Source organism: Petaurus breviceps, unplaced genomic scaffold, assembly GCF_028583685.1.
Source record: "Petaurus breviceps papuanus isolate PSGF00001 unplaced genomic scaffold, PetGlider_PUasm1.0 229, whole genome shotgun sequence".
NCBI classification, from domain to species: domain Eukaryota; kingdom Metazoa; phylum Chordata; class Mammalia; order Diprotodontia; family Petauridae; genus Petaurus; species Petaurus breviceps.
The window spans coordinates 10014919-10029119 of record NW_027185903.1 but is presented as its reverse complement, the minus strand read 5'-3'; the positions used below and the strand labels follow the sequence as shown (position 1 = coordinate 10029119).

Here is a 14201-nt window from a genome sequence, read left to right as displayed (position 1 = left end):
CTCTTTTTTGTTTATACTCTGAAGAGCCCATCTGACTTGGTCCTAGAAATGGAAGGTAGTATCTCTTCCTCCTATAAATGTACAGTAAAATGAATGAAACATTCCCTGCCTTGGAGGGTTAAGTATAAATGACACATGCTTCCTGTGAATGAATAACTTGTGTGTAGCATTCTGGCTTACAAATATGTTCTCCAGTTACTAGGGCCCCACAGCCAGGCGAAGTACTTTAACTGGGAGAAAATTGACTGTTGCCTATTCCCTTGTATGTTTGTAAATATGCACAAGTTCCCCCAAATGAACTATTGGCTGCATTAATCTCCCAACTCCCTAGACGTGGCATTTGCAGGAAGAGTGGAACAGCCCTTTCTAATGGGATAGGAATTTGAGCAGTTACAGGAGGAAAGTATTGGCTCCAGTGTCGGGAACAAAATAACTCTGATTTTGCAGCATCTCTGGAAACTTCTTATTCCCAACTGGAGACTGTGAAGATGGTGATAAAGGCCAGTTCTTGGCCTCCATGGTTTGACTTGGAAGTTAATATTTTACATTAATCCATCACTTCAGCTAAAACAGGCACAAAGTACCAAGGGAAAAGGAAAGTGCATACTATAAAAAGGACAAAGTACTGGACATTCTAGCAAAGATGTTTATGCCACTTTTTATAATGTTCCTAGCTCTTGTTTTCCTTGGCTTGCCTCTGTTTTGTTTGGTCCTTCCTTGAGGAGCCAGCCAAATAGCTGGCATTTGGAAGTCAATGGGGTTACTGTAGCTAAGAGAAACAGCTCATCAAATACAGGTAAATAAGGAACCAGGGACAGATTACCTCATCCTGCAACATTTATTAGGATGCTACCCTAAGACTTCAAAAAAGTAAAAGCCTCCTTTTCAAGGAAAACTTTAGCAACCATTGGGGTGAGGGAGTGGCTTGAAAAATGGCCCAAAGGATGGGCTGCACTGAATGGAGTACTGGGTCTGGAGTCAGAAAAACCCAAGTTCCAATCCAGCCTCAGACACTAAGCTGTGCAACTTTGACGGAGTCACTTAAACTCTGTTTGCCTCAGTTTCTTCATCTGTAAAATGGAGACAGTAATAGCACCTACCTCCCAGGGTTGTTTTGAGGACCAAATGAAATAATAATTGTAAAGCACTTAGCACAGTGACACATATGAAATGATATACACTGTTGTACAGTCATTTTCAGTTGTGTCCGACTGTTCATGACCCCATTTAGGGTTTTCTTGAAAGAGATACTGGAATGGTTTGCCATCTCCTTCTTTGGCTCATTTACAGATGAAGAACTGAGGCAAACAGGGTTAAGTGACTTGCCCAAGGTCACACAGCTAATAAATGTGAAGTGTGTGAGGCCAGATTTGAACTCAGGTCTTCTTGACTCCAGGGCAGATGTTCTATCTGCTTTACCACCTAGCTACTTTCCTTCACTATCATTACTAAGGGGGAAATCAAAAGATCTGTAGAAGTCTCTATAGCATTGCTACTATTAATTGTATTCTTACTACAATTTTAAATTGTATTTCTCATGAGCACTGTGAAACCTTTTTTCTGTGTCTTGTTTTTCTTCCACCTCTGCTTCCCACCTGTTCCATATAAGTACCCTAGTGAATTGGAGAATCGAATACAGTTTTAGAACTAGAGGAACCCTAAATCCCTTGATTTTTACAAATAATAAAAGGAAGACCAGAGAGGAAAAGTAACTACAGAAACAGAGAACCAAAATCTAGATATTTCTTAATGGGTTATCTTCTTCTACACCCTAGTCTAATACATGATTGTAATACTTGTTCTATAGCAGAGATGGTTAGAGTTGTAATGGTTAACATCCATCCCTCAAGTAATACCAGATTTGAATTCCACCCAGCCTCTCCCAATAGCCTATAATTAAGATTAGAGTTGTTAGTTAGATAACTGACCTTAACTGTCCTCAGAAATATTCAGTTAAAATCTTGAAATAAATTCTGCAAGTGCCTTTTGATTACTCAACTGGTTAATTCTTGGACCCTGAGGGTGTGTGAAGAAAGTAGTTTGGGGAGATTTAGCTTGTTTTAGTCTTGTACCTATATCCTTGGTGGGGTTTGCCATTGGTTCCCAGAATGATGGTGAGTGCATGATGAATGGAATGTTCTGGATTTTGATTCTGAGGATTCCATTTGGAACACTCACTGTGCCACACTATATGACCTTTGGCAAGTTACCCTCTCTGGATCTCAGTTTCCTTGTCTGTAAGATGAGGGAGTTAGGCCTCATAGGCCCCACTCAGATTAGCCTTGAGTTACCTTTCAGATTCTGATCTGTAACCTTAGTCACAGTTGAGCACTTAAATTAACTCAGTCTATGTCAGACCCATGAGAATATAATGACCAGATTCTCATCCTAAATTGTAGTTTAAAAATCATAGTGACTCTTTCCGGTGTGACTGAGGCATGAAACTGTGATGGGAGCAAAGAATTTCTGAGCTCCTAACAAATCATGTGCTCAGAGTCACTTGGAAAAGGGAAGTTCCAAGTTACAATCCAAGGGATAATGCCCCAGTTGGACAAGGTCTAGAACCTAATCAGATTAACTTTTAATTCCACCCCAACAAACAAATGCCATTCTTAATTTCAGAGAAATTGACTACCTAAATAAATGGGCAAAGAAGTGACAGTTTCATGATCTTGGACAAAAAAAAAAATGGCAATTTCAAAACCCTCAGGCCTTTAGTGAGGGAAGTGGCCTACTTTATCTCAGAACTTAGTACTTTCATTTTAATTGGCTATGAATTAAAAAAAAAAAGTCCAGACTTTAGACAGTAGCCCTTTGATTTGACTGCTGGCTACTGATTTTTTTGTTCCTGTCCTTTTGATACCAGTTCTTTTTTGCAAAATAGTTGGGAATGCCTTGGGTATGGGACAACATTGGACATAGGAATCACCTGACAAATGAGAAGTTCTATGCCTGCTTTTCAGTTACAATGTACCTAGCTATGAGTATATAACTTCTTATTATATTTCCTCCTTAGGCTTAAAACTCTATTTCTCCCAGCTCCAATAGGCCAGAGTTTTAAGTGTTTCTACAGTTTCTATCAGGACTTATTCTCTTCTCTCACTTCCCCAAGATAGGGAAAATGTCATTCTAACCCAAAACATTCCTTTTGTACTTTTTTTTTTAAATCACCACTCCAGACTTGATCTCTTATTTGAATTCATACTTCATCTTTCCCCTCCCCCCCAATCTATTGATTGAGAATGAAGTTTTAACACTTGATTGAGTTAATGAAATGGTAATATATTACAGAAGTTTTAAATGCAAATTTAGAGAAGTTTTTGGAAGAGGCTGCAAACAGGCATTTACCTGATTTTCCTTCACTGTCTACCATATGTCTTGGATACTTGAAAAATTAGGTCTTTCTTGCCCTTTTTAGTAACTCCATCTCCTCCCTTTATTTGGTTGACCCCCATGTCTCCTTGCTTCCACCTCTTAGAGTCTCTAGTTTCCTTCAAGTCCTGAGCTATTGTAATGTAATGCAAAGCAAAGGCAACTTCCCAAGGTTCAAAATACCAGCATAGGTGTTCTCCATTTTATTCAGTGAAAAATTAAGAACAGAGAAGATCAAAATATAACATCATTCAAAATACAGCATTTACTAAGTGTGATTCAATAATCTCCAAGTACTACCTGATTTAATCAAGTACTACCCCACCCCTGGACATTACATTCATTTAATCAATCACAAAGTCCCTCTTCTAAATACTACTCCACCCCTAGGCAGTACCTTCATTTAATCCATCACAAAGCCCCTCTTCTCAAATGGAGATTAGTTTCCAATCATAAGTAAAGTACATTCATTTGTTCAATCACAGAGCACAAAAAGGTCAAAAGTTCCCCACCCCTGGATCACAATTGAATCTACCCCAGAGTTACAACAAGCTTAAGCACAGCACTTAATACCCAAATGGAGGTCTTTTCTTCATCTTGACATGAGGCAAGTTCTCAGCAATCTTTGTTCCTGGGGAGACAAAGCTTAGCAAGGCCACAAGATACATTGCCAGTCTCTTCATTGATTCATTCTCTGTCTTCAGAACAGTCCTAGGACCCCTGAAAACATTAGCAAAACCTCTTCCAGGATTTCTGTAAACATACAACAAAAAAATCCTTCTTCAGGGCTTCTGAACCAACAGCAAGGTTCTAAGAATTCTGCAACTACAGGACTGTCCTTCACCAGTGGACAGTATTCACTCTCTGTCTGCAGAACAGTCTCTGGAACTCTGAACCAAGAGCAAGGTTCCAAGACTTCTGCAACAGCAGTACTGTCTTTCACCAGTGGATAAATCTGGCAAAACAACATCAAAACAGACAGACAAAGTACCAGCAAAACAGCCATGTCTCCTCAGTCCTTGGCAGCTCTCAAAAGTCCTGGGCAATTCAAAGTGGCCCTCAGCAACCATCTCCGTCTTTCTCTGCCTCCAAAGGTACTGCTTCCAAAAAGTTCTTCTGCAACTCTCTTGTGTCTCTCCAAATTTACTGTCTCCTCCCAGTCTAGCCCTCTCTTTTCATGTCAACAAGTCCATCCCACAAGTGGGATTAGCAAGCTCTGGGTTTTAACACAATCAAACCCCAAAACCAAGCCAATACAGGGGAATCTTTAAATTCCATTACTATTACAGCTATATTCCATATCTTTTTTTTTTTTTTGGAGGGGGGAAGGTAGGGCAATTGGGATTAAGTGACTTGACCAAGGTTACATGGCTAGATTTTTTTTGTGTGTGTGTTAAGTGTCTAAGACTGGATTTGAGTTCAGGTCCTCCTGACTCCAGGGCTGGTGGTGCTCTATTCACTACACCACCTAGCCACCCCTATATTCCCTATCTTAAACTTAGAAAATGTATAATGATTTCCACAAACATCAATTCACATGCAACTTATTTTATCCCTCTCAACTATAAAACTTTTTTTTTAATGATAGCAAGTACAGAACTAGAAATTCTTGCATAAATCTAGGGCAAAATGAGTGGCAGGTGGGTGCAGGGAGAATCCTAGTTGGGGACCTTTTATACTTTTCACTCACAACCCAGCTCATCCTGGGACCACCCTATAGTTACGCTACTGCTCTGAATGAACACAGTACAGAAAAGTCCAGCCCAGCTCTGCAATGCCCCATCTCCCCAGGAGCAAAAAAGAGCCTAGGGGAACCAACCATACATACAGCTGCTCCTATGTGGACAATCACACCAGGTTTTGAATAACATCAGTCCAGGAGATCTTGTCCCAAGATGTTCCTTATCCAGAGACCAACAGAATAGGGACCTGGAATTTCTTGCCCTTCTGTTTTGTAGGAATGTGCCACAGGGAAAAGGTCTGCCCTTTCACCGCCCCTCTAGGCAAAGTCTTAATGACCCAGCTCTTTAGTTGGCATAGTCTCCAGTTTGTGGGGGGTGGGTGTCATGTACTGGTTGAATGGCCTCAAACTCATTTTTGTTAAAAAGTGCTACTGGCTCAAAAATCTCCCCCCCCCCCCCACACACACACACCCTTACATGGTCTTTGCCCCTAGCAAGACTTTTAGGTATTAATATTTCTTTGTCAAAGAACACTTCCTGATCACTCTGAACAATCATATCACCAGTGACCTCATGGTATACACTCACCCATATAATAGTATCCTATTCTATCTTAGGTACAACACTTTAATAATTGACTTTCCCAATCTTAATTCAACAAACATTTAAGGGCCTATTATTTGCTAGGAAGTAGTGATACAGAGAACTAGTTCCTGACCTCAAAGAGCTTAAATTCTAATACATATAACTAAATCTTTTATGTATGGAATAATATCTCCTAGGAAAACTAAAGCCATGATATTTTTTTTTCTTTAAAGGGCAAGACTTACCAGAGAACTCTTCTTTTAGGCTGAATTGAGAAGACACCAAAATCAAGTTGATTAACATGATAGAATATCTTATCTGTGGAATGTAATGTCTTGATAATTTGGAGATCAAGTCTGTGACAGTTATATTGAATATTACTCTCCTTTTTATACTCTGTAGTCCAGTCAAAATGCCATTTCCTCCATAGAAAATGTTCATTCTCAAACCTCTGCAGCTTTGCAAAGATTGACATGCCCCCAACTCCAGGTGCTGCCTAGAATGCCCTCCGTCTTCCCCATTCTGCCTCTTAGAACACAGAACTTCTTTCAAGACACTGCACAAACCACTTATAAGAATTTTGCTGACTTCTTTTAAAACTTCACCCACATATGTTACTTTGTACTTTTTAATTTCTGCATTCACTAATTTCCTCCCCTCCTCCATAGAATGAAAGCTTCTTGAGGGCCAGAAGTGCTCAATTTTTGTCTTTGGCTCCCCCTCCCCCAAACCCCTGGCCCATGCCCTATACATAGTAAGGCCTTTAATAAATGCATTTTGAATGAATAAATCTTGAGCATTTGTGGTGACTTGGTTCCCATAATAGTTATCTCTTTGAATAGAACTGACTGGAGGGCAAAAGCCTATGAACCTCAAACTTTGTTTTTTTACCTTTAACCTTTGCACGTCCCTAAATGGCTAACCATTTAGAAGCTTGGAAGGAGACAAAATCAAGACTACTGACCTCCATAGGAGAGCCCTAGGAACTAAACTTTAGATATACTTGCTTAAAAATCTGGATAAGTCCTCTGGTTTTTTCCTTTTTTTTTTTTTAAGAAGAACTAGAAGTGATTCTATAGATGAAAGAGAGAGAGAGAGAGAGTGTGTGTGTGTGTGTGTGTGTGTGTGTGTAAGGGGGGGGTGCTTTGAGAGAAAGAATTAAGTTCAGGTTTGTTTGGAGTAGATTTTCTGAACCCAAGGGTATAGTCTTCCTGGACTTAATAGTATCTCTTGATTTGAGTTAAAAATGTCTTTTCAGTTGTTGCAAAACAAGAGATGCTTTTGACTTTTGGGAATAATTCAGATATTCTGGTCTAAGAAAACTTGGTACCCTAAATTTGTATGTTCACCATGAGGATTTATCTTTTTCCCTTTTTATCCTCCCAATTGAACCTGCTAGAGCAAAGACTGTGTTGCAAAATGTATTGTATTGATGTTACCTCTTAGATAATGCTACAAAGAAATTAATAGATTATAGAAGATGTCTAGCCTTGTCAAATTGACCCTTTTTTCGTCAGGAACAAATAACAGTACATGATAATTAGCTTGTTTAATTCCACTGAGAATCATTTCATTCTAATTGCTGGCTGTTGGGAAAAAATTGAAAGATAATTAGAACTACCTGAAATATTGTGAACCTCAGGAAGAATCTTGTGGTTGGTTCCCTGCTATTATGTTTTGTTTTTTTTTTAACGCAGAGTCTTGGTGATCACTCATTGGTCATTTAAAAGACAAGATTTCTGAGGTCTGGGTAGTATGAATGACCTCTAAGGTTCCTTCCAACTCTAAGAATTCAGTGACTGCCATCTACCCTTTTTCAGAATTATATTTATATACAATAGTAGTAATAGCCCACTTTTACCCAATTAAATATAATATATATTAAATATAAGGGAACAGACTTTTTAAAAAAAGATAAATGCTTACCATATTCTCCCAATAAATCCTTTTTGGTTTCTCTCAACTAAAACATCAAATTAGTTGTATAGTTCATGAAGTTTGTTTCGTTTCTTCACTAATCATTGAAATCAATCACTTTGAGGTATGTGCTTACTTTTTCTCCCAGAGCTGGAACACCTGACTTTTCACCTTTAACACCTACTGTCTCTGTGACCCTGGGCAAGTCACTTAACTTCTCAGCATGCTAAACTACTCAGTATCTAAGATCATGAGTTGCAGAGAAGGTATCTAATTGCAATGTCTAGAGGAATTCCTCACCTCAGAGAATTTCCTATACCAAAGAAATCCCTCCTCCCCACATTTCAGTCCATATCCCTGTCTGACTCCACAGCCAATATTCTATGGTAAACTACTTCAAATAATTTAGTGACCTTCTTGCCTTTACTATTTGTTAGGTCTGACAACATCGTTACTCTGTATTTAAGTGTGTGTGTGTGTGGGGGAATTAGACACCACTGGTTCCCCATTGCCTACTGGATAATATATCAACTGCTTAGCCTGTATTTCACTTGGAGCTACAATCTAACCCCAATATGCCTTTCTAGCCCTCATGCACACCACACTTTCATGTATTCTAAGTACAAATCAGACTAGACTAGTAGCTATTCATCATTTTATCCTATACTTTATTTCCTCCATGAATTTATACAGGTTGTCCCATGTCTAGAATTCATCCCTACAATACTTCTTCCTGTTGAAATCCTTCTTCCTTCAAGGTCTAACATGGATGAATCCTTCTTCTGTAAACTTATTCCTCTTTTCTCCCCCAGCAAAGTATTCCTGAATGCTTTTAGATCACTTTGGATCTTTCTTATGCCTCTAATTCTATTTTAAGCTCCTATCATTTGCATGCAAGCCCTATTCATTCTTCTCCTCCTCCCTCCCCCCCCCACCAATGCAATAGATTATAAATCTTATAAAGTGTAAAGTGTTTTATCTTTGTATTACTGTTACCTAATGCAGTGTCTTGTATATTCAGGGACTTACTGTTTGGATTTAATTGAGATGTTAATCCTATTTGGCATTTATAGGGTCTTGTAAAATCAACTTTTGGTAAGTACTCAGTCCTAAAACACTGTATCCTACAATGAATGGGAGATGAGACTTTTTCATAGTGGATGTTTTAATCCAATTGTTCAACTTCAAGTCAAAAATATCTAGTTAATAACCTAGGGCACTGTAGCAGCAAGTACCCCAAGCGTCCTCAGGGTTTGCAGCTACCACAGGTTCTTGGATCTGCTTTGTTAGAGGAAAGCAACTCAAAATGGGTTAACAAGCTTACTTTAACCAGTCAGACATATATCGTTTACCTTGTTCAGGGGAAAAAGGTCAGCACCGCGAACTTCAAAGCATACAGGCAGAATTATCAAGACAGAAACAGATCAAGTAGACAGATTTCCAAACTGTACAACCATTACATCCATACCCAGTCAACATCTGGGTTTCCACATCTGGGTTTTTCAAAGCCGGGGGACTCTCAACAACGGCTTCCCAGAATTCAGATCAAATCACAGAACACTTCTCAAAGTGAGTCCCAAAACAAAGCTACACATCAGGGCTTATATAGCCTTCTCCTGGCTCAGAGAATGTAACAACCTTATTGACTCACTGGCCAATCAAGAAGTATCTACTGAAAAACAAGCCTCCCTCCCCAGGCTTCAGGTGCACTTTAGCCTAGGGGCAGGGAAGATCTTCCAAATTTGCATTCCCATTACAGGCACCTAGGGCTAATAGGTGACCCAGGGGATAGAGACCAGGTCTGGAGTTAGGAAGACTCATCTTCTGAGCTTAAATCCAGCCTTAGACACTTTCTAACTGTGTGACCCTGAGCAAGTCACTTAACCCTGTTTGTCTCAGTTTCCTCATCTGCATAATGAGCTGGAGAAGGAAATGGCAAGCCATTCCAGTATCTCTGCCAAGAAAACCCCAAATGGGATTGTGAAAAGTTGGACAGGACTGAAACAACTACATAACTAACCTATGGAGACACACAACAGGATCAATTTCCATTTAAATAACTGACCTTGTTGAACTGGTTAAGAACTTAGCATGGGAATAGTGTCTCTCAAACATCAGAACTCTGTCAAAAGGGAGACATGGGAAAAATTAGCAACATAGAATCTTTAGGACTTATGGTATTCTGAGTTCCATTGTTCTTATGTCTTGGTGTCAATAATTTATGTGGGCATATTCCTCTGACTCTGCTTACAGGTCATCTTGGATTATGTCCATCTGAGACTCCTCATTTGTGAATCCTCCTGGGATCTCTAAGCATCTCCTGGAGCCAGGGTTTGCAGCCAGCTTCTTCAAAATGTCTGCTGAAGTAGAAACCAACATGGCCAATGGTCAGGCGGATCAACAGGCAACCCCCAAATCATCATCAAAGAAAGAAAAAAAGAGAGGTACAGAGGATCTTCCTGACCTGTTTTGAAAAAGAAAAATTATATTTTTTGTGACTTTGTTACCGTGTTTCCCTGATAATAAGACAACTCGAAAATAAGCCCTCCCCTTACTGTGTAAGATTCCTCTAAAATAAGCCCTCCCCCGAAAATAAGCGCTATTGAGATTGCTACTGTAGTGAAGGTGATCCCCTGCGCTACACGCTACATTACGGTACCCTCTGTATGCACTGCCCCTCCCCGTGAAACGCACGCTCCGAGTTGCATCCAATCAGAGCTGCAGCAGTGAGCGCGTCATCCTGTTCTTCCCCAGTGATTTTCGTGCTGGTGCCATTGAGAGCAGTGCCGCGGAGGAGAGCTGAGGCAGGACAACATTAAGCCCTCCCCTGAAAATAAGCCCTCTGGTGTTTTTCTTTCAAAAAAAAAAATTAATAAGACAGTGTCTTATTATCGGGGAAACACGGTAGTTTAGTGTTAGGGAAATTCTGACACCAAGGAAGAGCTGAGCCAATGAAAGAAGGTAAAAGGCACTTTGACTGAATCTCCAATAAGGATAAGATTAATTTAAATGTACTAGAGCCTGAGAAAATAGGAGCCTTTGAGAAAGACTGTACAACTTAAATGGAAAATAGGGGAGGAAACTAGACTTTTTTTTTCAACTGAGAAGGTAGCTAGAGAAGAAATGGTAATGTTGTTATACTTGATTATCACAAGAAGCATGATTGCTTTGGCACTTGGGGGGTACCGTGAAGTTTTTTTGTTTTGGGGGGATTTTTTTTAATGCAATCGGGGTTAAGTAACTTGCTCAAGGTTACATGGCCAGTTATTTTGTGTGTGGGTGCCAAGTATCTGAGGCCAGAACCGATCCCAGGTCTCCCAACACTGGCCGACACTCTTACTGCGTCACCTGGCCACCTCTCCATGAAATTTTTTAATAAGCTTTTCTCAGCTTTCCAAAACTAGTAGGATGGGATTTTAAAATTCCATGTCTTTGTGTTCCAGCATTTCCTTCTATATCTTCTCTCCTCACTCCACCCCTATACCCACAACACTCTTTTAAACCAAGAAAAGAGGACCATTACAGTACTATTTATCAGATCTTAAATCCATAATCATCTGATCTGTATTCATTATTGATGGATATTTATTATGACTTTGAGATTTCTTTACCCCACTTAATGGAGAAATGTAGTCTTGCCTCACAAAAGGAGTTAGAATTTTTTTTAATGGTGGATAGGAAAGAGGAAGGTGAGAAGTCAATGCCAATCCACATCTCTTTCTATACAAAGATTCCAACTTCTGAGCAGCTGCCTTTTTGTGGTGGTTTTATTTACATTATTATGGCATTTTCAATTACAGTTCTACATGTTTTGCCCTATGTTAGCTTGTAAAAATCTTTCCAGATTTCTCTGATTTTCTCATTCACCATTTGTTATGGCAAAATAATATTGTATTACATTTATATGCCCTAGGTCTAAAACAGCATTTTATGCTTCATAAAAAATATTTTCAAGAAAATACAATTGGGGCAGCCAGGTGGTGCAGTGATTAAAAGCACCGGCCCCAGAGTCAAGAGACCTGGGATCAGTTCCGGGCTCAGATACTTAACACCCACACAAAAATAACTGGCCATGTAACCTTGAGCAAGTTACTTAACCCTAATTGCTTAAAAAGAAAAAAAGAAAACACCATGACACCAATCTAGATTAGCTGAGTAATGAGATCTCCAAGTCCCATAGAAGATCCTTAGATTTCTGTTGTCAAAGCACAAGAAAAAGGGAAGGTATCATCACTATTAAGGATCTGGATAAAATCTCCAGCTCTAAGATGCTACTGGTTAACATCTCTTTCATATCTTCTTAGGGATATGGAACTAAATCAAAGCATTCTTTTTTCTGTACATTCTGCCCTTCCCTTCCATTCTCTGAGTAAAATATTAGTGAATGTGACATTGCCAAAAGACAATCAGAGACAGAAGAAAACTAACCAGCTGACTTGCTCAATTAACTGAATTAATCCTTGTGTAACCAAGAGACAAGAGTAGCCATAAATATTCCAAAACCTTGTAGAGGTTCTGAAGCATGTTCATTCCTGAGTCTTGTGTTAAATACTTCATACAGCTTTTACCTTAGGGTTGTATTTTAATTTATAAGCTTTAATTTTTTTTTTCCTTCCCTAGGAACAGAAAAGACAGATGAATATCTCTTGGCCAGGTTCAAAGGTGATGGAGTAAAATACAAGGCCAAACTAATTGGCATTGATGATGTGCCAGAGGCAAGAGGGGATAAAATGTGTCAAGATTCTATGATGAAGTTGAAGGTAAAGACTTGACCTCTGCAATATAGGGGGGAAGGAATGAAATCAGTGTGTAGCAGCATAGCAGAAAGGTTGGGGTGCTGAGGCATGGTTGGGTCTGGTTACTGTCCATTTTAGTGGGCTCTCCCCTGGCAGGACAGTGTAGCCTCAAGGGTAGAAGTTCCAGTAGCAGCAGGGCAAGAAGATGGTGTGGGGATGAAAGAGATGGAAAATGATAAACTTTGAAAATTGTTGTTTTCTATATTTGAGGGAAGTCATCAGTGATTATTTTGGCTATTAAAACTAGAAGCTCTTTAATGATAGATATTCATCGTTCTGGGGTGGTTAATTATACTGTGTCTAGTTTCCATCACCTCCCCCCAGACCCAATTTAAATGTTTTACCAGGTTCTTAACATTCCTACAGCTGCTATATGGACAGTAACCCAAGATGAATATTAATGCCTACCTTGACATGACCTTCAGCTTTAAACCTCTCTTCTTTCCCAACTCTAACTTTCAGGGAATGTCAGTAGCTGCTCGGTCTCAGGGACAGCACAAACAGAAGATCTGGCTGAACATTTCTCTCTCTGGAATTAAAATAATTGATGAGAAAACTGGGGTAAGAATCCAATAGCATTGAGCTTGGTTTTTGACTGTCCTTGATGTGACTAGTTGGTTTTGAGGACTTGGAAACTTGAGTGAGTAAGCTTCCTTCACTCTGCCTGAAGCTCTGTAGGAGAAATGTGATCTTGCCCTTGGGGATGCAGGATTTTCTTTTCTTTCTTTTTTTGTTTAACTAGAAAGAGGCAAGAGTGAAGAAAATAAGAAATCAAATGCTAATCAATTCCTCTTGTGTGCAAATTCTCCAACCTCATGAAATGTTATTAAAGGAAACTGACCATTTTGGAATGGTTCTCCCTTACTTTGTGTAACTCAGGAACAGTGTCTAAATAAGAACATCCCTTGAAATGAACATGAAAGAACTGGATGGCAGAGGAGAGGAAATCTATCCCTAATGAAAGCTTTCTCCTCAAGAAAATCTACTGTCTTTTAGACCTTTTTATTCTCCTTACACTCTACTTTAGGTTTTATTTTAGCCAAGAGACTACGTAGGCCTACTTGTTTCTTGGTTATCCCCTTCAAAAACTCCTGTTCCTCTAATCTTCCCTTCATTTAGTGCTTATACTACAGCATCCAAAAAAAAAAAACTTTGCAGAGCGAAAATAGTTTTAACAGAAGATGCATTGTTTCCATTGAGGTTTTTTACTACTTGCCCTGCAAGGGAAAATGTGGCTTTAGCAGTCAACAAGAGGCCAAAATTTTTCTTCCCTCAAATTCTAGCTCCTTGAAGGGGCATGTCTCATGTCAGTAAAAGCAAGAGGTACTAGTAGCACTGGCTGGTAAATGGACTTTGCGGTTTTCCAGAAACAAGTTACAACTTTGTCACAGGTGATCGAGCACGAACATCCCGTAAACAAGATCTCTTTCATTGCCCGAGATGTGACAGACAATAGGGCTTTTGGTTATGTGTGTGGAGGAGAAGGACAGCATCAGTTTTTTGCCATAAAAACTGCACAGCAGGTAAGAACTCTAGGACCCAGGGGTAACAAGGGAGGGGAAGGGAAGGAGAACTGAAATTAGAATAAAAGGGATTTTATACATTATCCACACATACACACACACACACAATTCTTTCCAATGTTTCCATGGAATTCCATACAGCTACAGATACATAGAGTGGCAGGTGAGGTCGAGATGCATCTGACTCCATTTCCTCTCTCCTTTGCCCTCCTCCACAGCAAATATAAACAATTCAGACCATGGCAGATAGAAGAGGGGTGTCCAAGTGTATCTTCAAGCAAATATTGACAACCAAATAAAAATAAATCATACAAAATTAATATTCT

The 14201-nt window shown here is 39.4% G+C and overlaps 1 protein-coding gene across 8 annotated transcripts in view; it reads left to right on the top strand.

The window, feature by feature from the left end:
* The window catches only part of DAB2 (DAB adaptor protein 2), a 68937-nt gene that overhangs the window by 28643 nt on the left and 26093 nt on the right, over positions 1–14201 (top strand). For all 8 annotated transcript variants that reach the window (XM_069096207.1, XM_069096204.1, XM_069096205.1 and 5 more), the window contains exons 2-5: positions 9810–10000; positions 12177–12316; positions 12815–12913; positions 13744–13875. In XM_069096207.1, coding sequence (XP_068952308.1) covers positions 9910–10000; positions 12177–12316; positions 12815–12913; positions 13744–13875 — 462 coding nt within the window. In that variant the 5' untranslated portion in view covers positions 9810–9909. The remainder of the gene's footprint in view (positions 1–9809; positions 10001–12176; positions 12317–12814; positions 12914–13743; positions 13876–14201) is intronic.